Raw genomic sequence first — 23,274 nt, forward strand, 5'->3', positions numbered from 1 at the left:
ACCTATGTTACACAATCACTTCTGTTCGTAAAGAAAATATTTGATCATCGATAACGAATCATTCTCTCGTAATACTTTCACACCGTACCCCGACTTTACTCCCGTCTCTTCTTCTTTAAAATTTACGTTTATCTTAATTTTTCCATGCGACTAATCTAATTGGATTTAATCGGATTGCATCCTTTTCACGAGAAGGGGATAAAACGTAATGTTAATACTCGTGCTTTCTCGATGCATCTTTCAATATTTATGCAAAATTTTTGTTTTTAAGAGAGTTATACGAATGTTATTGCATAATATTATTGGCGATGTCATCGGTCTATCGAGATTGATGTTAGAACTAGCGATACGTCACTCATTTATTATTAGGCCACCCTTTCCGGATTCGGAGTCTATGCTCTAGAACGACCAGATTATCGGAAACCTAATTATATACTAATCGATATTGAAACAATCGTTAAATCAACGACGTCTCATTTCATTTCCGCGACTTTAATTGATCTTCTCAAGAGGACAATTTAAAGCAGAAGAAACCCGTTTTCTCTCCGGGAAACAAACGCTCCGAATCTCCAGGATCTAGCTCCAGAGCCCAAATAGGGCGGTTAATCTAAGAATCGTCCCCTCGCCTTTCGGACGTCGTCCACGAGACAGACGGCGACGGGCGTCGATTCTTCGGATCGCCGGCGTCGCTGGCGTCGCCGCTGGGGGTGGTGGGTGGTGCGGTGGCCGCCGCGCATGTTTCTTCTCGGACGGGAAAACGGATCGATGCTGGAAATAGCTCGGCCCGCAGGAGAGAGTACGAGGTGAGTCGCCTTCGCTTTCGGCAGGGCCTCTCTCGATGCTCGACGCCGTTGTCGCCGCTGTCGTTGTTCGCCGCTCGTTTCCAGAAGGCACATAAGCTTCCGCCCGCGCATCTTCCGTCGTCGCCGAGGATCCTCCGTCGGTTTGATCTCGCGGCGCGGCCGCCGTCGTTGACGTTTTTCTTTCTCTCTTTCTCTCTCTCTTTCTCTCCCTTTTCTTCTCTCTCTCTCTCTCTCTCTTTCTCTTTGAACTGAGTACACCGGCACACGGAGCCACGACCAAGCCGGGGACCAAGCCGAGCGGGATGACGCGGAAAAAATGTGTGCCGTACCAACGTGGCTGATGAGGCTGAAATCGTGAGTATTACGTGTCATACACGATACATACATAAGCACGCACACGATATACATATATATATATATATATGCACACGCCAAGGGCACCCCCGTGCTTCGGAGCGACCGAGGGTGCCCACCCTCGACGCTCTCGCTCGAATTGATCCGCTCCGGAATCCCGATGAGCGTTCGCGGAGTTAAAGAGGAACTGTTTCCACTCTGTTGAGATTTTCGGCGTTTTTGTCCTTTGCCCGCAACAGGCGACCATTTCCCAGTCCTATCCGTTCGATATTATCACTTTGACATTTGACTTTGACGTAATCGTCATGCGGATTATTTCGCCGTGTTAGATTCTGTTCCAGATACGGAAACGGCGTTCGCATTAGACTAGAACGCAAATCTTTTGCTCTGATTTTTCAGAAGAGGATGTCAGTAGTGTATATATTAGTTATTATACTAGTTGCACGTTTAATTAGTTTCATTGCGTATCATTGTTTGACGCTTTCCGTGTTGCAGTTTACGAGGTAGTAGATGTTCTTAGTAGAAGATATAGAAACAATTTAGTGGTATATTTCTAAATGACGTTCCGCGCATGCTAGGATAAGTAAATCGTCCCATATGGCATATTTTCATCTCGCCGGTTGTATTGAAATCTTATAGATTATATAATACTATAGATTACAGAAGATTTTTCGTTTTTTTTATTCTGTTTCCTTAGAATACATACTAAAAAATACTAATACGTACGCAAGATACATTTCACGAAACTGTCGAAGACAGTATCGTCTTATATATCTTCGCAATCGAAATGTCAAAGACATTCTTGCGCAGAAAATCGAACATGCACGAGGAAGACTTCGGGAAATTCCGAGAAATGAATTATCAATGGTCGTACGTCAGTGGTTTTTGTTTAAGCAAATAAAAACCACCCTTTTTCCGGTACAGATAAAATTAGCACTCGTGCCGCTCCGCGTGTTCCAATTCGAGGCACTCGTTGCTCTATCCCTTGAACGTGCGCTTTGATGAATGACAGAATATGCGATAGGCTAATACCTGATCGATCCCGGAACGGAAAAGATCATTCTTGATAATTTTTGTTTTGTTATCTTATCTCGCAATCAATTGCATTGCGACGTTCCGTTTTAGTAGCCCTTCGTTAACATACTACTAGGCGTTTATAAAGTATTGATTTTTATTGCCGCGTGTGTTGCGCATTATTTTATCCGTTCAAGTTTGACGTTTCTAATACGAAAATGTGTTTCTCGAAGATGCTGAAGAACGAGTTTTGAGTGTGAGTGGCTGAAAAAATTCCTACGCCAAGAAAAAATCGAATCTGACCGAATCTGAGAAATCTATCCTAAAAAAAAAGATCGGACGGAAGAACTGTGAACATCTATATCTAACGGACAGAAACTATGAAAAAATTCCTACGCCAAGAAAAAATCGAATCTGAGTTATCCTAAAGAAAAAGATCGGACGGAAGAACTGTGAACATCTATATCTAATGGACAGAAACTATGAACATCTATATCTTTGTTTTATATCAGTGGATCTCGTAAATAGCATTTAATTTATAAGTTATATAGAGATAATATGTGAAACTTGAGAGATAAGTTGTAAGAACAATAAAATTGTAATTTTTACTATACTGTAAATGAAAAAGAAAATAAAGTAGTTTTCAAAATTTTAATTTTTGAAGTTTTTATTTGTATTACCTTTCTCTTGCCTATCATATTCCCAATATCTCAAAATTTAAATTTGCATAATTTAAAATTCCAGAATTAAAATTCTAGATATTTTTAGAATTGCAGTTTATTAATTTTAATTAAGTACCGCCTCCTTTCTAATTATACTCTCGAAAATTTAATTTTTCGCAATTCTTGGAATTTTAAATTATGCCACTTCTTTATAAATTATATTCTCCTGATACTTTTTCGGATTTTAAAAGCCTAAATTCTTTGCGGATCTTGAAATTTTAATTTGCGCTACCTCTTTGCCAATTATATTCTCCTGATACTTTTGCGGATTTCGAGGCTTTAAATTTTCGCGCTTTTTAAAATTTTAGTTTGTGCCACCTCCTTGCTGGTTATGTTCTCCTGATGCGCCACTTCTTTGCTGATCATGTTTTCCTGATACTTTTGCGGATTTTGAGGCTTCATATTTTCAAACTTTTTAAAATTTTGGTTTGTGCCACCTCCTTGCTGGTTATATTCTCTTGATACGTCACTTCTTTGCTGATCATGTTCTCCTGATACTTTTGCGGATTTCGAAGCTTCAAATTTTCGCGCTTTTTTAAAATTTTGGTTTGTGCCACCTCTTTGCTGATCATGCTCTCCTGTTACTTTTGCAAATTTTAAAACTTTAAATTTTGGCGCTTTTTAAAATTTGAATTTGTGCCACCTCTTTGCTGATCATGTTCTCCTGTTACTTTTGCGAATTTTAAAACTTCAAATTCTGGCGCTTTTTAAAATTTGAATTTGTGCCACCTCTTTACTGATTATGTTCTCCTGATATGTTACCTCTTTGCTGATCATGTTCTCCTGATACTTTTGCGAATTTTAAAACTTCAAATTCTGGCGCTTTTTAAAATTTGAATTTGTGCCACCTCTTTACTGATTATGTTCTCCTGATATGTTACCTCTTTGCTGATCATGTTCTCCTGTTACTTTTGCGAATTTTAAAACTTCAAATTCTGGCGCTTTTTAAAATTTGAATTTGTGCCACCTCTTTACTGATTATGTTCTCCTGATATGTTACCTCTTTGCTGATCATGTTCTCCTGATACTTTTGCGGATTTCGAATATTTAATTTTTCGCGTTTCTTAAAACTGTGGTTTGTGCCACTTCTTTGCTGATTATATTTTCCTGATACTTAATTTAAGAAATGCAGTTTTAATCAATTTTAGAACCAAAAAGCGGCAAAAATGTATCAGGAAAATATAATTAATAAAGAGGTATATGATACGATAAGATATGTGGAAATGGATAGGTATATTCAATAAAAAGACATTTGTATTTTCTAATATTAATACAGTTTATTAGATATTTTAAAAAATTACAAAATATATTTTACAGATAATTATTGATTCTTACAGCTACATATACATACAGCTATACATAATTTTTTTCCATTTCTCGTCGATGTTTCATCAAACAATACAATAAAATTATTTAGAAATAAAAATAGCGCATTAGAAAATCTTAGAAAGTACATTAAATCTATTGGATTGATCGTTTTCGCTTGCATACTTCATTTTGTTCACACACACACACACACACAAACACAAACACACACATACACACATACAGTCATTTTTAATGTCATACAATAAAAAAGACACGCAGGTATTTTATTATGTATATGTCGGGGACGCAATCGCTTTCGCTGTATTTCGTACACACTCTTAAACGCAGTCATTTTTATTATTATACAATAATGCACATAAATATTTTATTATATATATATATATATATATATATATATATATATATATATATAACCAGGTACATACTATATCAGGTATCGGAAGTAATCGTTTTCACTATTACATTTTTGTACATACACACATACACTCACATAGTTATTTTTATTATTATACAATAATATACATTAGCGTTTTATTACATTATATACATACACATATATAGAGTATCGGACGCAAATTAGATGTAACGTGATTTTTCTAGATCAAATCAGCTGTTTTGCGATTTTCGCCAAATCTTACATCATCAATAATTTTTCTGCCGCAATAATCGTTGTGATAATTAAATATATCTTATTAAATAAATCTATGATTTAATGATAAGCACTAACTGAGTAGTTTGTGAAAACAGTTAAGTGATGTATTTTGAATATATGGTATGATCAGCGCTTCCATTATCGAAGATATATTATTCCTAATTTTTCGAAATATCTTCTGCGTGGAACGTCTCGTCAATAATATTGATCGATGGAATGATATTATCTGGGGATTAGGGATCCGGCAGCTTGTTGAGATTTTTAATTAATAGAGATGAGTATAAGCATATCAAGTATTTATGAGATGCATAATTAATTTCCATTTGACTGCGAGAAAAGCGAAAGAGACGTTGATACAAGTAGCAGTCGACTGCGTGACTTTAGAACGTGTATAGAATCAGTCTGATCTAAGCTAAGGTGCTTGAAAAATACGAGGAACTCCTCCGGATAATTTCTCATTACTAAGTATTTATTCTTTTTCTCTCTAAGATTATTTATACTATGATAACTTTATAACTGTGACACGATGACATCTGTCACATTAAAACTTTAACTCAAAAATTTCTGTTCCTTTGTTCTTTTTTTTTTCTTTTATAGTTTTATAGTAATTAACATATACATTAGTAGTAATTAACATATATACTAGTTTAGCATACATATTAATTTCTTACTGTGATTTAATGTTACTTTAAAGCGCAACCTATGACGTAATGATAATATTAATAGCGCAATTTATATAAAGCAGTATTATTATATATTATTATATATTAGTATTATTATATATTAGCAGTAAAATTTCTACAATTTCTTGCATTGAATATTTGCTGACAGTGTAAAAGGAATATTTTTCGGTCGCAAAAGTATCTTTCATTCTTTCTTCTTTCATGTATCGATTATAGTTTCGCGACATACACGAGGAAATTTTTATACACGTATGCATCGCAGTAGAGTAGTAGAGGGTGCTACTTCGCAGTAGAGTTACTTGGTGAAGCGTGATGGTAACGTAAGGGATGCAGGGAAATGTGCGAAAAGGATATCGTTATTACAGAAAATAACGTGTGGGTTAATACGTATAAAAGACGAAACGTCACGTTTCAAAATTTATGATCCAACTTGTACCTTCTCATCTTCCATCTTCTTTAATATGCGTGTCGCCCTTTTATCAAGAGACTAACGCTCTAGTTTCTTTAGAAGCTTATTGCAGGAACGCTGAAAATGGAAAACAGAGATTGTTTTCATATACATACATTGTTTTATCGATAACGCGTTATAGTAATATTCTCGTTTGCACATCACATGCCAATATATTTAATTAAGTTCTATCGACACAAAGTTTGATCCACGAGTTTAAATTAAAATACAAATATGCATACGTACAATAAGCTCGTTATTAATATTAGCATGCATAACCTGCTTGTTTGTGATCTATCGCACGACACACGCGATATATTTAACTTAGCATAAGATAATTGAAACGTAAGAGGATTACATTTACTACATCAGCAAATTGTTTTCGTCCAGCTTTGTAAAATAGATTTGTTTATAAATTATTCGCGTAATTAATTCACGAAAATATTAATAAAAATTACTTCCGTATTTATATTACTTTGTATAATATGTGCATTATTCGAAACAATTATTCTTTCCTTGAAAAATACATTGTACCGTCAATATCAAAAGTTGCGTAACTTTGCTAAAATATGAGGTATCTCAGAAGTAACTCGGTAGAAGAATTCCGGTCAAGATATAACTATCGGTTTTTCTATTTAAAGCTGTAAGTGATTCCGACTTTGACAAGATTGTTTACGAGAAAGTTTGATGTTGATCCATAAAGCATCTCTGAGAAATGCGTCCGGAAAAAGTTATTTCATTGTATTTCCACTGACTGTTATTTTCGTTTATCGAATGGCTTGAGGAACGAGGGAAAAATACATTCGGTTACTGCACTGCGATCGATCGGCCTCTTTTGGCAATGATCCCGCATGGTCGCTATTTCAAGACACAGATTTCCAATGACAAATTGCTTCGGTGATTTGACATCATAGTTTCTTTAATGACTCAAAATTATGCGCGAAAAATTATTAAGAGAAGATCTTGATTATTTATCATATCCAAATACAGATATTTAAAATTTTCTATTCTTGCGTCATATATTTATTTGCACGATTATAACGCGTGCAATTAAATATTTGTTTTCAATAAACCAAAAAATAATATTTTTTAATTTTTCATTCAATAGCGGATACGTTTATCTATCTATTGTGATAAAAAATATTATTTGAATAGATATTATTCAAATAAGTAGCGTTATATTTTCATACCCATATGATCCAGAGTTTTGTTTGCAGGAGCCTCTCGCACACCACAGTAGGTCTTAGAGGATGCACAAGCTAGCCAAAGGCCTGAAGAAGAAGAAAAAGTCGAAGAAGGGCAAGAAGGGCGCGGAGGAGGAATTTGATCCGGAGGAGCTCGAGCGTTATCGGCGCGAGCGGGCGGAGGCCCAACAGAAAGCCGAGGAGTCCGGCGGATCGACTGCTGGTTCCGACGAGTGGAAAAAGTTCCAGGCTCTGACTGCCGGTGTCGACTCGGTTTTGCGAAAGACCCAAGATGACCTCGATCGGATAAAGTCCACCTCGTTCTTCCAGCGAAAAGCGCCGTTGGAAGAGAAGAAAGACGAGGCGAAACAAGGCGAAGATTCCAAGAAGTGGGTTGGTTTCGACGCAGAGGGTAATCCAATCGAGGCTGCACCGCCAGAGACTGACCAGGATAAGAACAAAAAAGGGAAGCCGCTGATCAACGAGGACGGTTTTGTGGAAGTGCCAGAAGACGAGGATGAGCAGGAAGACTCCGCCGACGAGGATATCTTCGACACCACTTATGTCGACGTTCTCCAGAATATCGATATCCAATTAGCTTATATACCGGATAGTCCGACCGAGGAGGAAACCGGTGACGATCCATTTGACACCACCAATGCCGATAAGGTTCTCAAGACAGTCGACAAGAAGGGCAAAAAGTTAGTCAGTTTAGGTAATGCCGTCGAGGTATTATCGGGAAGGATCGATCATGTAAGCACTTGCAAGATTACCAAAGGAAGACGACCGAGACTTCAACAGGATCTATTGTTGGACGATTTCGAAGAAGCGGATCAGCCTCCAGAAACCGTTGTAGCGGAGCCGGTGGAGGTAGAGAAGACTCTGCTGGACGACGATAGCGATCTTCCTGACATTCCTGTCGATTTGACAAAGTTGCCGCCTGTATTACCGAGGCCAGTCACTCCTGTCACTCCCCTTCAAGAAGATACGACATCGACAGCTGCGGAGAAAACTTTGAACGGTCCGTTAGATATCTCTGAGTTTGAGGTGCTAAAGGAGAAAACTATCTTGGAGGAGATACCTGACTTGGATGATGCTGAATTCGATTTGAACGCTGCGCCCGATGAACCAGTTCGTCTGGAGGAGGCCGACGATCCGTTTGCCGCAAAGGAGCCCGAAACGGTCGACTTTCAGACAGATATAATCGAAGCCAGCTTTGAAGCGGCTACCTTCGTTGATGAGGCCGATCCATTCGATACCACATTTGCGGATAATATTCTGCCGGGTAAAGCGGAATTGAAATTTATTGAGAAGGAGCTTGAAGAATTGCCTGTCTCGGAAGTATCTATATCCCTGACTGATCCCGCTGGCTTGAATAGAGATTATGAAACTGGTCTGCTGAAGGACGACGAGCAGAAAAGCAGTCATGACAGTCTGCAGTTACTTAAAAAGGATCTGCTAGGTGGTTCTACGACTGATCTTAGCCAATTGGCGGATCAACCGATCGCACCAGTCGAAGAGATCACATACGTCGATCCGTTTGATACATCTGCAGTGCAAGAACTTCCACCTGGTAAAACAGAGCTCAAGGTCTTGGAGAAGGAGTTGCTTGGCGAACAGTCCAACAACTGCGTCGAGAACGACGACGAGGACGACGACTTCAATCCAAGGAAGGATGAGGTGCCAATAAAGCAATCGCCATCCGTGAAACAACCGCCTGGAAGACCACCCGTGCCAGTTAAGCCCGTATTTGAGGTTGCCTTTGACGAGGAGAATACCAAGGTTGAAGCGACACCAACGAATCTCACGAAGAATACTTCGCGACCTGAGATTCTCGAGTTAGCTCCGACCAAAGCCGTCGCATTCGAATTGCCAACGCCATCGAAGAGGCCCGACCTTCTCGCGACTACCGAAGAGGAGAAGACTCTACCTTCTAAGCCATTGACGCCATACTACTCGGAGAAGTCCATAGAAGAGTCGTTACCGTTGGAGGAAGAGGAAGTAGATGTCGATCCATTCGACACAAGTTTTGTCAACAGTGTCGCGCCAGGCAAGACAGAACTCAAACTTATCGAGTCGGAGCTGCTGAAGCAGGAACCCAAATTGTCTCACAGCTTGAGCGATCACGATTTTGATCCGAGATCTGCCGCCGAGCCAATCAGGAGACAGAGTGACTTTACCGCTACTTCGATTGCACCGACCAGCCTAAAACTCGCGCAGCTACAATCATCGCTGATACAGAAGGTAGAAGAGGAAGTGATCGCGAAACAAGAACCACAAAGGCAAGAAAGTTTGCTAGATGCAGAGGTCGAGGTCGATGCAAAACCTTTGACACCTAAGATCGAGAACAAGCCCATTGAAGAGGAGGAGATTTCGTACTCAGATCCCTTCGATACTTCCATTGCGACTAACATCCTTCCTGGTAAAGCAGAACTAAAAATATTGGAGAGCGAGTTAGAACAGATCCCTCAGCAACCGCCGCCACGTCCTATCAATTTACCCGCAGTGGTGCCAATCATCCCGGTATCGACAGTTCCGGAAATCGACGATTTTGATCCAAGAGCGCACGAGGTAAAAGAGTCCAAGGACTTTTTGGCTTTGGACGGACAGGATCCCGGCGATAAAGTGTTGACACCACTTCAGAACAAGGACTTTAGTTTAAACGACGACGTGGATCCTTTCGACACAAGTTTCGCGACCATTGAGCCTGGACGAACTGAATTGAAGCTGCTTGAATCAGAATTGATGAAGTAATACAACTCTTACAGAAGCTTCTTTTCTATGATATCTTTAAAAAAAATCTTTCAAGGATCTGGTTATCGCATTTTTCAAGATAAGTGTATACATTCGGTGAACCTTCAGAGCTTCATGAAAAACTATTTAAATCTGTAAAGTCTACTCGTTGCATGCGTCAGCTATCTTTGTGTTAAGATTGAAGATTTCCCAAAAACATTCGCGAATAACTGACTTAAAATTGTTCCGAATGATATCTACATCTAATATCGCACAGAGCGGACACAAACAGATTAAAATTGGTCCATTCTATATTTTGGCAAATATATAATTCCAAAGATTTTGGTCAAGTTTTATCGTTATAATAAATTCTTAATTGAAGTTTCGCAAGTCGATTAATCGAGTTCAATCATGGATTCCAAGGGTGGTAATCCATTCTTGATGGATGATTACGCGGCGCAGCCGGAGAGCGGCCTGCCTCCGCAGGCTTCCAATCCTTTTCTCCAGGATTTCGCCGACACGACAAGTTCCGGTGCGGGCGAGAATCCTTTTCTGAATTTCAGTAGCGATCAGACATACGAGCCGTCAGCGATGTCCACCGAATCTACTAATCCCTTCGCCTCTTTTGGCATCGAAAGTAACGCTCCGGATGCCGGATTCGGGGCAATCACCGATACTAATACGCCAGCAACCAACGTCTTCACTAGCCAATCATCCGACATTTTCGGCACGTCTAATAACACGAATGTGGATCTATTGGGCACGATTTCGATGACGACGACAACGACGACGACCATGACAACGACCATGACGACGACGATAGAGAAACAACCAGCGCCGATTGTCAGTCCACCGCAGCAACCGGCAGCGACGCCTCCGTCGAAGAATGGAAAGCCACCACCGTCGAGACCTCCGCCACCCAGACCGCAACCCCCGCCGGTGCCACCCGCCAAAAACACAAAAGACCTGATACTGTCGGTCACAGGTGCTATGGACGCCACTTCGAATCATCTTTTAGATCGCTTGCAGATGACTAGAACACCTAGCCCGACCTTGATGCATTCCCCGTCGCCTACCCCGGAGCACAGCTTCGCCGATCTTCTGGACGTCGACAGCAACGTGCCAGATCTTATTCCGGATGACAACAACAAGGCCAGTGAGTCGGCGGGCAATCAAGACATCATGGACCTCTTCAATGCGCCAAACACGGATGTCACTGCATCCACCATCTTCTCCACTTCCATGACCACCACGGGCACTACCAGCCTCGTCACTGGAATACCCGCCAAGCAAGATAATCCCTTCGCGAGTATGAGCGAGGAAGCGAAACTTCCGGTGGCCTCACAAGCACAACCTGTTTTCGGAGCGGAATATCCGAAGGATGCTGTCAGTAACGAGAAACGGCCTTCGATAACTTCCGCAAGTCCTTTCGTGGATGTCGAAACGGAAGTGGGAAAATCCGGCAGTGTTCTGGACCTCGCAGAATCCGCCCCTACCGTTCAACCCGCATCGACAGCGGCTACTGAACTCTTCCAAGGTTGGTTGGAAAATAAATGTTCTTCATTTTCTTAGACTAAAAAGAAAGAAAAAAGAACAAGTGAGAAAAAATAATTATAAAATATTAAAAGTAAAATTTATCATTGATTTATACTTTTTTTTTTCATTCAGGAGGAGAGCAAGTTTCCAACACTGACGTCAACTTTTTCTCCATGACTGACACTACCACAGCAACGCCGTTCAGTGTATCCGAAGCTACTTCCGCGCCTTTTGCAGCTGCATCGACTGCTCAGCCCTTGTTCGCGACATCAGAGATCACGCAACCCGTTCAAGACGCCTTCGCCTCAGATCTACTGGGTGACTTCGGTGAACCGACCAAAGAGACTGACGGCGGTCTAATCTCCACTAGTCCGATCCCCGGAACGGAGTTTCCCGGCAACGAGGCTTACCGACCCGAAGAGCAGCTGGATAACTTCGCTGCTACGACTAAGGCGATCGAGGAAACCGGCGATTCGTTCGACGCCTTTGCGTCCAAGTTTGATAAGGCTGCCGAACCAGAAACCAACGGAGGAGATCCCTTCCTGGATGCCTTCGGTGGCGGACCGACTGCCATGGACACCTCTAGCGATGGTAGGTAGACTATGAAATGCGAAGAGATTGTAAGTTTGAATAGGATGTACTTAGTAATTTGTCGCGATTTTATTTTTTTCAGTTTGGGGAGATTCGTCAGTGGCTGGCTCGGAAACGGCAATTACCGGTTTCGGTGAATCCGATGGTTTTGATTCCTTCTTGAGCATGACAGCTCCGCCGCCAGACACGAAAGTGAAAAGAGCCGAGTCCGCGGAGTCGGATGAGGGACCGGATTTCAGTGTTTTCATCAAGTGAGTGAAAAAAAACATAATCATTTAATCGCTAAATCAGAGATAAAAAGAGATTTCGAGTCTATAATAATTATAATTTAATGACATTCAATATTGTCGGAAATTTAAAAATTATCATGGCATTTTTTCAGTTTGAATTATCGCACAGAACAGATTAAAAAATATAACGCTTCTGTTATACCACAATATATATTTATGCATATATAATGTCCATCTTTAATTCATTTAAGACCGAAAGAAGGAGATCAGATGGCAATGACAGAAAGCGGGCCTGTACCTACATTAGCACCGCCACCTAAGAGTCCGCAGGTGGTTGCATACGCAGATTCCTCGCCGCGTTTCAATCCGTTCGATAAATCCGGAATTGCGCAAGATGCTGTGGTATCCGAAACCGCTCAGACAGCCGAGATGACCAGGACAGATTCCCAGGTATTCACGCATTAATGCGTTACGTCACGTTCCTCTAAATTATGTTGCATTCTCTCTATTATTACATTTTTATGCAACACTTTTTTTTCTTTAGACAAGCACCACTAAAATAATATTTAAAAAAATCGAAAAGTGTGTCATATAGCTTGAGTTGAAACAAATATTATCAATATTTATATATATATATATATATATATATATATATATATATACATATAAATAAAAAAAATATATTTTTTTAGGAAACTCCGCCTACTCCCTTATTCGACGAAGACGTTAGCCAACCGCTCGAGGACTTCCCGAGGGTAACTTATACCGGCGATGGTTGGGAGATGCAGTTACGTCAGCCGAACAAGAAGAAAATCACAGGGCAACGATTCTGGAAGAAAATCTTCGTTAAACTCGTCTATCAGGCTGACAGTCCGATTCTTCAGCTGTTCAATAACAAGGACGACAAAGATCCATTTCAAGAATTACCTCTGCTCTCCTGTTATTCGGTTTCGGATATCGGCGCCCAGCAATTCGATCAGTACGGGAAGATCTTTACGGTAAAGCTGCAGTACATCTTCTACAAGGAGAGGCCGGGCGTTCGACCCGGTCAAGTCACGAAAGCGGAAAGGATCACGAACAAGCTGAGCCAGTTTGCGGCATACGCTATCCAGGGGGATTACCAAGGCGTTAAAGAGTTCGGCAGTGATCTGAAGAAACTGGGTCTTCCTGTTGAACATTCACCTCAAGTAAATTATTTTCTTTTTTAACATTGAAATGATTTAGATACTTTATATTGTATCGTAAAATATAGTAATTAAAAATTTTTTGATAATATATATATATATATATATATATATATATATATATATATACTATATATTATTATATTATTATTATATTATATTATTAATACTATATACTATAATGATAAAGTTAATTATACTTATTAATTATAATATTAAAATTACGAGCAAATATCAATTTTCATTAAATGTTTCGCAGATTTCGCAGCTATTCAAACTCGGTTCTCAATGTTACGAAGATATGAAACAATTCTCTTGCGCCATCGAGGAGGCTCTCTTCAGGTTATCGGTGCACCGAGATCGAGCATTACATTACAAAACGGAAGAGGTCCAAATAACGGTCGTAGATGAGTTGTATGTCGAGCAGAGTGCGAAAGGTCACGTGGAGAAGCAGATTGCACGCGTTCGTCTTTTCTTCTTGGGATTCCTTTCCGGTAGTATTTCCTCAGAAATCACGAATACATGCGCGTGTGATAATTTTTTCCCTCGCACAAATTATGATAAATTTTTTTTTTATTGTTTTTGTTTTTATTAATCGGATCTAATCTGATCACAAACGTTCGCTCTCTTCTAGGTATGCCCGACGTAGAATTAGGAATAAATGATATGTGGCGACAAGGTAAAGAAGTCGTCGGCAGACACGACATTATCCCGGTCGTAACGGAGGAATGGATTCGTTTGGAGAACGTCGAGTTCCACTCCTGCGTGCAGCAGGACGAGTACGAGAGATCGCGGATAATCAAGTTCGTATACCATTGCAATTTTATTGCGTTAAAATCGTGAGATAAAAATGCGACTTTGCCAATAACTTTAATGATTTCTAATAAAATTAAATTTTTATGAACGCTGTAGGTAAAATATAATATCCTTACTTTAAGAAATTAATATGATTTTATCTTATTAATCCGCAAACATGCATGTAAAGTTATATGTGAATTCAACTTATAATTAAACCTGCACTAACACATCCTAAGGTTCAAGCCACCTGATGCATGTTACATTGAATTGATGCGGTTCCGTGTAAGACCGCCTAAAAACAGAGAATTGCCGCTTCAGCTAAAAGCTGTCATGTGCATTACTGGGAACAAGGTAAGCTCCTTTTTCCATAATTTTTTAGCGTAAACTTTTTTCTTCTCTCGATATTTATAGAAATGAAAGTTAAAACTTGTACTTTTCGTTGCTTTTAACAAATACATCTTTTTTCCATCAGGGTTGTTATACATTTTCTCTTCATTTTATTATAAAAATATACCATTGATAAAAGTTTGATAAAAGTTTTAGTTGAAGTTTAGTTCATCTGACCTCTTTCTACGTGTTATTAGGTGGAGTTGAGAGCTGATATTCTCGTGCCGGGTTTCGCATCCAGGAAACTGGGCCAAATACCATGCGAAGACGTGATGGTTCGCTTTCCTATACCCGAATGCTGGATTTACCTCTTCAGAGTGGAGAAGCATTTCAGGTATGGCTCAGTGAAATCAGCGCATAGGAGAACCGGAAAGATCAAGGGTATCGAGAGGTTCTTGGGCGCCGTTGATACGTTAGAACCGCAACTGATGGAGGTCACTTCCGGTCAGGCGAAATATGAACATCAGCATCGCGCTATCGTATGGAGGATGCCTAGGCTGCCTAAAGAGGGACAAGGTATTCCCTCTCTGTATTTTTTTTTAATTTAGAAACATTTATTTTTTAATTTTATTTTTATAATTAATATTTGTAAAAAATATCTACGTTTTATTTCGATCTAATTTTTATGTACATCGTAAAATGTAGTTCTTTTGTGAGAATCTAAATAATACATCTTAATAATACATTTAATAAAAAATAAAAACATTTATTTAGGCTCTATATGTATATATATAAACGCGGCGCGAATGGAAATATCAGACGAAGCTGTAGTTCGAATATACCGCGTGTGCGAATCATCACGCAGTCAGCTTTGTTGGCTCTCTTCCAATTTCGTTTTATTTCCAGGCGCGTATACGACGCATCAGCTGGTTTGCCGTATGGCACTCACATCCTATGATCAGATCCCCGAAAATCTCTCAGAGTACTGTTACGTGGAGTTCACGATGCCGGCGACCCAGGTCTCCCATACCACCGCGAGGAGCGTCAGCCTTCAAAATACCGACAGTGATGCGCCTCCGGAGAAGTATGTCCGAAATTTATCGCGTCACGAATATAGGTAGGTCCAGAGATTTTATCTTGATTCCGAAAAACTATACGAAGCAAGAATTTTCTAAATATTGCCCGTTACGCTTGGATATTAATATCTGCGTCGCCCAAATCTGATAGTTTATTTCCGGATAATTAAACGTATTATTAAATGTTGCTTAGAGTGGGGATCGAGCATACGCAGGGTGAAGGACCGAATCCGTACGTTGCGGCAACGATCGCGAAGAAGATACCGGAAAGCACGCCGGAGACTCACAGCGAGGCGTCGGACGCGGCGGCCGAGTCCGATTCCTTCTCTTCAGATTAATCTCGGTCGCTGGATCGAACATCCGTGATAATTAGTGCGTACCGAGACGAGAGAGAAAGAAGTGGAGAAGAGCGCGGGAGCGGAAGAATTAAAGAGAACACGTTACGTAAGTCGAGATGGATTGGATGAAGAATCGCGTATGACCGAGTCTAGTCGTTTATAAGAGAACGTGAATATAAATACTGTTTCATGTATTAATCTGTATACAAAGAGAAAATGTGCGCGCGAACGCGAGGATGTTTTGTAAATCGCCGATAAATTCTGCACGTGTGTGCGAGAGCGTAATGGCTTTGCGCGTTAAGTTAACGTTCGAAATTATGGACGAATAAAATGGAACCAGGTCAGCAGAAACCTGAGATTAGTCGAGCTATCAGGAAGCATCTTCAAAAGTGTGGCGCGCAAAAAACACAACGATTATCCTAAAACTGTCCGATCAGAGTCACATAGATCGCGAGAATAAATCGTTCGAGATTCCTTTCCCCTCCCCTCAAAAAAAAAAAAAAAAGATTAGCCTCGATTTTGGAAAATTTTCACATCTACACTTTTTTCTTCGGACTGGACTGATGCTTTTATCTCGATTTAATCTGTAATTATCGTAGAAAAATAATCTTGCAAGCAGGCGATTCATGATACATCTCGTCCGTATTCGCGCGCAATAATTATAGCGATTATAATGAGAAGTAAAGTAAACGGAGGAAATAAGTTTGTGAAAAACGGAAGGACAATATCGCTTTTTCGTTCCATTTAGCTTGTTAAGTCGTGACACTCGCGGTGGAAAGCTTTGTGTTCATGACGACGTTTCAAAGACTTATCTCGATACTCTCATGGCTATGAAAATCTATTATTGATAAGAACAGTCGCGTGCTTTTTTAAACGATCGGATCGTAAATATTACACGTTATTTTCCGTCCAAAAATTTGCATTAAAATTATTTAGACCTATTGTTTGAATCTTTTAATCTATCACGAGAATGACAACATTCATAAATTATTATAGATTTTAAATTGATTATTATACAAATATTTTATTGATATATTTTAAAAGTTTTAATTTTGTATTATTTTAATGTCAGAATATTAATAACGTTATCGAAATTTTTCCATAAATTATTTAATGGAAACGTTATCCGCAGCAAAGAGAAAGATACAGATAACGAACACATTGTATTAAATAACGTTGTCGTTGCGATCAGAGAGCAATGATCTGTTAGATATTATGGTTTTATAGACGCAAGCATATCCCATTGTTTTTTGAGCTTATAAAGAATCTACGCATACCGTTATCTAGTCGCTAATAGATATTAAGTAGATAAATCAATTTATTCGTGTGTGCGTTATACAAAATTGTCTGTAGGATAGCGTGCGGGCAACAATAATATAGGTATCGATAATTTTACAACACTGGAGTGTCCATCGTGTGTGCGTAATACTAGCTCAACGAGAATGCGATAAATTCGTAAGACTGCGAGAGAATACGTCTAGTCTTTAATGATATTCGTTATTTAAGCGTTAATAATCTCTAAGTGCTTGTAGCGTTAGTTATGCGATCTCTAGAAATGTAAGTTTCCGTTTTCATTATCGTTTTACTTTCGTCATTTTCCGGTCGGTGCGCAACATAGTACCGACTTGTGGCAGAAAAGCAGCATCACCAAATATTAGACTTAAGATTTACTGTACTAGTGGCATAATTATTTCGCGGGATTATTAAATCGCTCGAAATCCCGCGATTTAATTATATTATGGTTATAATTAAATTGCGGGATTTCGAGCGAGAGTACATAATATAGAGAGAAATCTCCATTAATTATCCATGAAATACAAAATACTCTCGTCGCACGTTTAGTAGACATTAAGATATATTGAATATATATAAAAATATATTGAAATGATTAGAGATGTAAGTTTCAGTTATGTTTTGAATTTTTTGTTGACACGTTCTCAACCTGCAAGAAAGGTCAGAAGAGTTGATTCTAGTCCCTAGCTATTAAGAGAAATGTACGACACGGACATACCGTCGATCGTATATTAGTTTAATAAGGTCTAGATTAAGGCTCTAGATTATAAGTGCAACTTCCGTCATTCGGCAGTGAGTAATATTATATATATATATATATATATATATATATATATATATATATATATATATATATATGCCAAGCAAGCCGTAGTAATTAATCGCGCCAATTGTTGATTGCTACTCTGATCCTCGGCGACGTATAAATTTCTGATACTTCTTCATAAATCGCGCCTTTTATTCGCGAAATATTTCGTGTAAATAAAAAGTAGTTAATTTTAACAGAAACAAAAAAAATAATTTTTTTTTATATAACAAAAGATAGATACAAATTTATCAAAGACAAAAGGTATACTACTGTTATTCTGTTATTTTACTTGAATTTTTATCAAAATAAATATCAATTATATTCCCGTGATTCTTGACAAGTCATATAATTTCAATATTGGAAACTTTTTCATCCTTTTTTATATAACAAAGAGGCTTCTCTCTATCTTGTTGAAATATAAAAATGTTTATGTGTAATAGCTTATCACGGTGTGCCGAAAGTTTTTAAGAGAGTACGCGCGAGAAATTTGACAAACCTAAATCGGATCCAACGATGCTCCTCGCTCTTTGAAACAGCGCAAAGCTTTTCGAGCTACAGTGTCAAGGTTTATTTGAGTTCGGTGTCTTAAACGGATTTTGGACAGGTTTCCCCTTCGCAGGGATCTGCGCCAAGACGTGACGTTTCCAGCTCGTGATCTCAAAATACGCATAATCGTATCGTCGTGCGATCCAGAAACGGCGTTCGTGTATCTAAGCAAAAAAAAAAGCATATAAAGTACAGTTAAACATTGCATGTATAGATTTTAGGAAAGGGTAAGAATAGAGTTAGCGAATAAGAGCGCGGCTCCGATGTGTTTACAATGATTCTGGGAAAGAATGAATTGCGGAGAGAAAGAGAGAGAGAGAGAGAGAGAGAGAGAGAAAGGAAATCCTACGCGATTTTGTGAATTAAATTTTAAACATTTAACGAAGAAACAAGTTGACACTTGCCACATGTTTGTTGTATGATTCTACATATGTTTTTGCCTCTCCGATAGTTCTTTTTCTAAAGAGAAAAAAGGTAAACATAGGAGAGGCAAAAAGTTATGAAAATGTTATACATATAAATCGTCTCTCTAAAGTATTACACTTTGACGAATGACATATTATATAATGCAATCTGTTGATTTCATTTACAATATTGTATTTTAATACAATCACGCGAGTTTATCGATAACAATATGATATATAAATCGAGAGTTTCGCCAAATGTCATGGTACTCTCTATACTTCTGTAAAAAAAAAAAAGTATAGCTTTTTGATGTTAGCGTGTATGCAGCGGAATAATTGAAAGTAGACGCAAAAATTTAGCATCACAACCTCCCCCTCATTGCGATAATATATATAAATGTGTCATGTGCGTACATTGATCGACCACTTGAGAGGAAAAGCATTATTTATCCCCGTATAATAAATCAAGTAGAAATCAAGTATAGAGTGGGCAATAGATTTAAACTCCGTTGATCTAATATTTGGCATAAGAAATAAATATTGTAAAGGAACAAGTAGAATATATATTATATAACCGTTGTCCCCTCTTATCGTATTGAAAAAAAAAATAAAAGAAAATGTTCTGTACAGGTAAAAAAAGTCTGTAAAGATAAAGTTTAGTCGCGCTTTTTTGTGAGAACGATATGTAAGATTTGAGAGTAGGAAATATGAAAAATGAAATGTCTCTTGATAAGTGGCAGGTGCGTGTACGTAGTTGAGAGAGTAACAGAGAGTGTTTTCTTTAGGGAACATTGCATCGTCTCGATCGCCCTTAAATGAGATCATCGAGGGAAGCTTCATTGCAGTTTTTTTACGCAATGCGAATGTATTTGTCGCGAGAGTAAATGAGAAAAGAGCTAACTGTCGTTAGAAAAATTTATGTTACATAGTGTATATTTTTCTTTCGTCTCTCTATATGTATATTTGAAATGTTAAGCGCGATTATATATCGATACTGATGTGTCAAGTTTTCTTGAATTTCAAAGATTTATTTTTTCGATCGCGAAACGCGTTGTCTCACAAAGATTTTGCCAAAAATATTGAACTCTATGTAAAATTTGAAATGTGTTCATAGATTCTTAGATTAGTAAGATTAAGTGTATAGGACCAAAAAAAATATTAATATAAAAAAAATACACGTGTTATTAATTTAATATTGATGTTGTGTAATTACGCGTTACTTGTGACAATGCATGTTAAATCGGCGGATGATAGCATTTAAGGGTTAATCGATATCAACGCAAACGAAAAACTGACAAACGTATGTGTACCACTTTTGCTTCATCGTGGCAAGCAGTAATGTATGCAGACATGATCGAATAAATAACTTACGTTACATATCGTAAACCAGAGCTTTTCATAGAACATAGCACGCGTTCCTTTTGAGTTACGCGAGTAAATATATAAGATAAATAAACAGTCCGCACTTATCGGTTCGCATGCAAATTTCGATCAATTTAATATGCTATATTTATAAACAAGGTTGGCAAAAAATGTTCCTTTCTTTCGGGCTCTCAAACAATTCAAGAATATATACTACGAGACATACGCATATATACATATAAGTTGTCGCAACATGAAAGTATAAACCAGTATTTCTCCAATTTTTAATTAACAGAATTTGTACATAATTTATATTAAGAATCTGACATTTACGCTTTTATATGAAAGAGAATAAATCAGAGAGAAATAGCATGAATAATGGATAATGCGATTGTAAAATTAAAAGATTCCAGAAACGCGAATATAATTTAAACAGTCACGATTGTTTTGGTAAAAAATAAACGAAATTAAAAAAAATATATTACTACTTTTTGGTAAAGAACGTATTTTCTGGAAATATATATTTAAAAACACAATAATAAACAATGACAAAAAATGAATAATATTATACAAAATCAAATTGATTCGTTCACTTGTTGCAAGTTTCCTTATCGTTAATTGTCGGAAGCATGAAAACTTCTACATAACAACGTAACAATAATCTGACCAGGATTTGATTGGTGGCCAAGAATTTTCTTCCTGCGTAAGATTTATGACGTATTATAATACGTTGTCAGAAACGCGATATATAATGATAATAACGCTAGCTTCTAATATTTTCGCAAATACTTCCGTAATTCGGATATGCGATTGCTGCAACGATGATATAACGAGAGAAAAATATGTTATGCGAATCATTACCGTAACATCTTTCTACAGGAATTTAAATTGAATTAAACAAATTGCAATACATATTCCTCATGTAAGACAAAAATACTCAAGATTATATCTTAAGCACTTAATGATTCAGATCTATTTTTCTAGAAAATAGAAATTTCAAAATTATTAGAGTTATCTTTTTTAATAAATACGACACTTTCTATTGGAAGAGAGATCTGACATAAAGACATGATAAGAGATAAGTTAAACAATTGAAACCTCTAAAAATTAATAAAAATGGAATCAACAACAATATTAAATATGACTTAAAGGACTTTTTAATATTAATATGATTTCTTGAAGAAAATAATGTCAGAAAAAAAAACTTAAATTAAAAACACATTATTATTATAACTCGTACAGATTTCACAATTTGAATTACGAGCGGTTATAACTTTTGACAAGTATGAAGAGCTAATTGGTTTCGTTACGTTATGGCCGTATAATATTTAAAATATAGTGTCGATAATTCGTGTAATTGTTGAGCATGTACGTTTCTCGCTCGCGTAAGTGACGCTCCGCAAATTGACGTAAATTAACGACGAGTGAATTGTATAACGTAGAGAGTGTAGACAAAGACTTTTTTGTTCCGATTTCTCTCAATCTGTTCGATCATCGTTCAGTCCTCTTTGTGATGATTGAAATAATATTATAATGCATATATATATATATATATATATATATATATATATATATATAATAGTTATTATAATGCATATATATATATATATATATATATATATATATATATATATATATATATTAATAACTCCTTGCAAGCAAAAAGAAATATACCAAATGCCTGAAGTACCTTTGATTTCTAATTAATTAATAAACATATGTATATGTATGTATGCATAACACACACAATGCACTTATATAATGTATTATATAGATGTATCTATTACCTTAATTGTGTAACCTAATTAATACTAATGATTACATTAGTAATTACATGATTACACTTATGAGTAACAAGATGAACAACAGAGATGTTTCAAGAGCATTCTTTAACGCGTACAATAATTTATAAATGCGAAAAAGAGAGAGAGAGAGAGAGAGAGAGAGAGAGCGTACGATAGACATTTTAGAAAGCAAAGATGAAGTAAGTGTAACACACTGTTAACTTTCTGATGGTACCGGTGATAAAAATTCTATGTATTGACAAATAATATAAAGCTATTTAGGAAATAAAAATTAATGACGTATAAAGTTGTATTTTCCCAACAACAGTAATTTTACAATCATGTTGCATCTCTGTTTATGTTCGTGCCATTTGGAAATTGAAGCAAAGAATTTTGAAAGTATTAATTGTCTTTAATTATCAAACTGATATTTAATTACATAATTGATAAGTGTGCGTGATAGAGAAAAGATATATAGATATGTTATGAAAATTATAATAAAAAATGTAATAAAGTATATAACGGAGCAATTTTATACGTGACTTGATAGGCAATAATCAATCAATGACATATACTCTCGTATCATGGAAGAGAAAAAAAGAAATAGAAAAAAAATACCTAAAAAGCACAGAATAACGTGATAAAAAGTCTCCATGCCAACGCTGATTGTCCGCTTTCCCCTAAATAGTAATCACATTCACATTGCTTCGGGAAAATGTCATACGTCTAAATTTTTTGTATACAGTATAACTTTTTTTTCATCCTCTCTCTCTCGGTCTTTTTTCATTTAAATTTTATAATCCGATCAAGCAGGTCCCCCACGTCTTCGACTATGCAATCACGCGAAATCCTCTTCTAATCTTCATACTTCCGTAAGTACAAAAATGATACAACTACGTTAAATATACATAGACATTTCTGACATAACTTTTTTCTATGATTTGTTTCTATAGTAGCTATTTTTCTCTAATTTACATCTAATTAAATATCCACTATAACCTAATCGCATGGATATTTTGAATTTAATGACTTTTACATTTCCAAAAAAAAATATAAATTGCAATATAGATTTGTA

At 37.3% G+C, this 23,274-nt stretch overlaps 1 protein-coding gene across 1 annotated transcript; it reads left to right on the plus strand.

The window, feature by feature from the left end:
* The first annotated feature begins 381 nt into the window (after nucleotides 1-381).
* LOC126851639 (protein stoned-B-like) lies at nucleotides 382-18,111 on the plus strand. Its single transcript, XM_050595790.1, has 13 exons — nucleotides 382-1,157; nucleotides 7,223-9,942; nucleotides 10,327-11,459; nucleotides 11,591-12,049; nucleotides 12,132-12,300; nucleotides 12,531-12,729; nucleotides 12,972-13,466; nucleotides 13,723-13,957; nucleotides 14,098-14,266; nucleotides 14,498-14,612; nucleotides 14,846-15,164; nucleotides 15,495-15,705; nucleotides 15,858-18,111. Exons 2-13 carry the CDS (start codon nucleotides 7,256-7,258, stop codon nucleotides 16,000-16,002), a joined length of 6,336 nt encoding a protein of 2,111 aa, XP_050451747.1. The 5' UTR covers nucleotides 382-1,157; nucleotides 7,223-7,255; the 3' UTR covers nucleotides 16,003-18,111.
* The last annotated feature ends 5,163 nt before the right edge of the window (nucleotides 18,112-23,274 follow it).

Source organism: Cataglyphis hispanica, chromosome 8 (genome assembly GCF_021464435.1).
Source record: "Cataglyphis hispanica isolate Lineage 1 chromosome 8, ULB_Chis1_1.0, whole genome shotgun sequence".
In the NCBI taxonomy this organism is placed as follows: Eukaryota; Metazoa; Arthropoda; class Insecta; order Hymenoptera; family Formicidae; genus Cataglyphis; species Cataglyphis hispanica.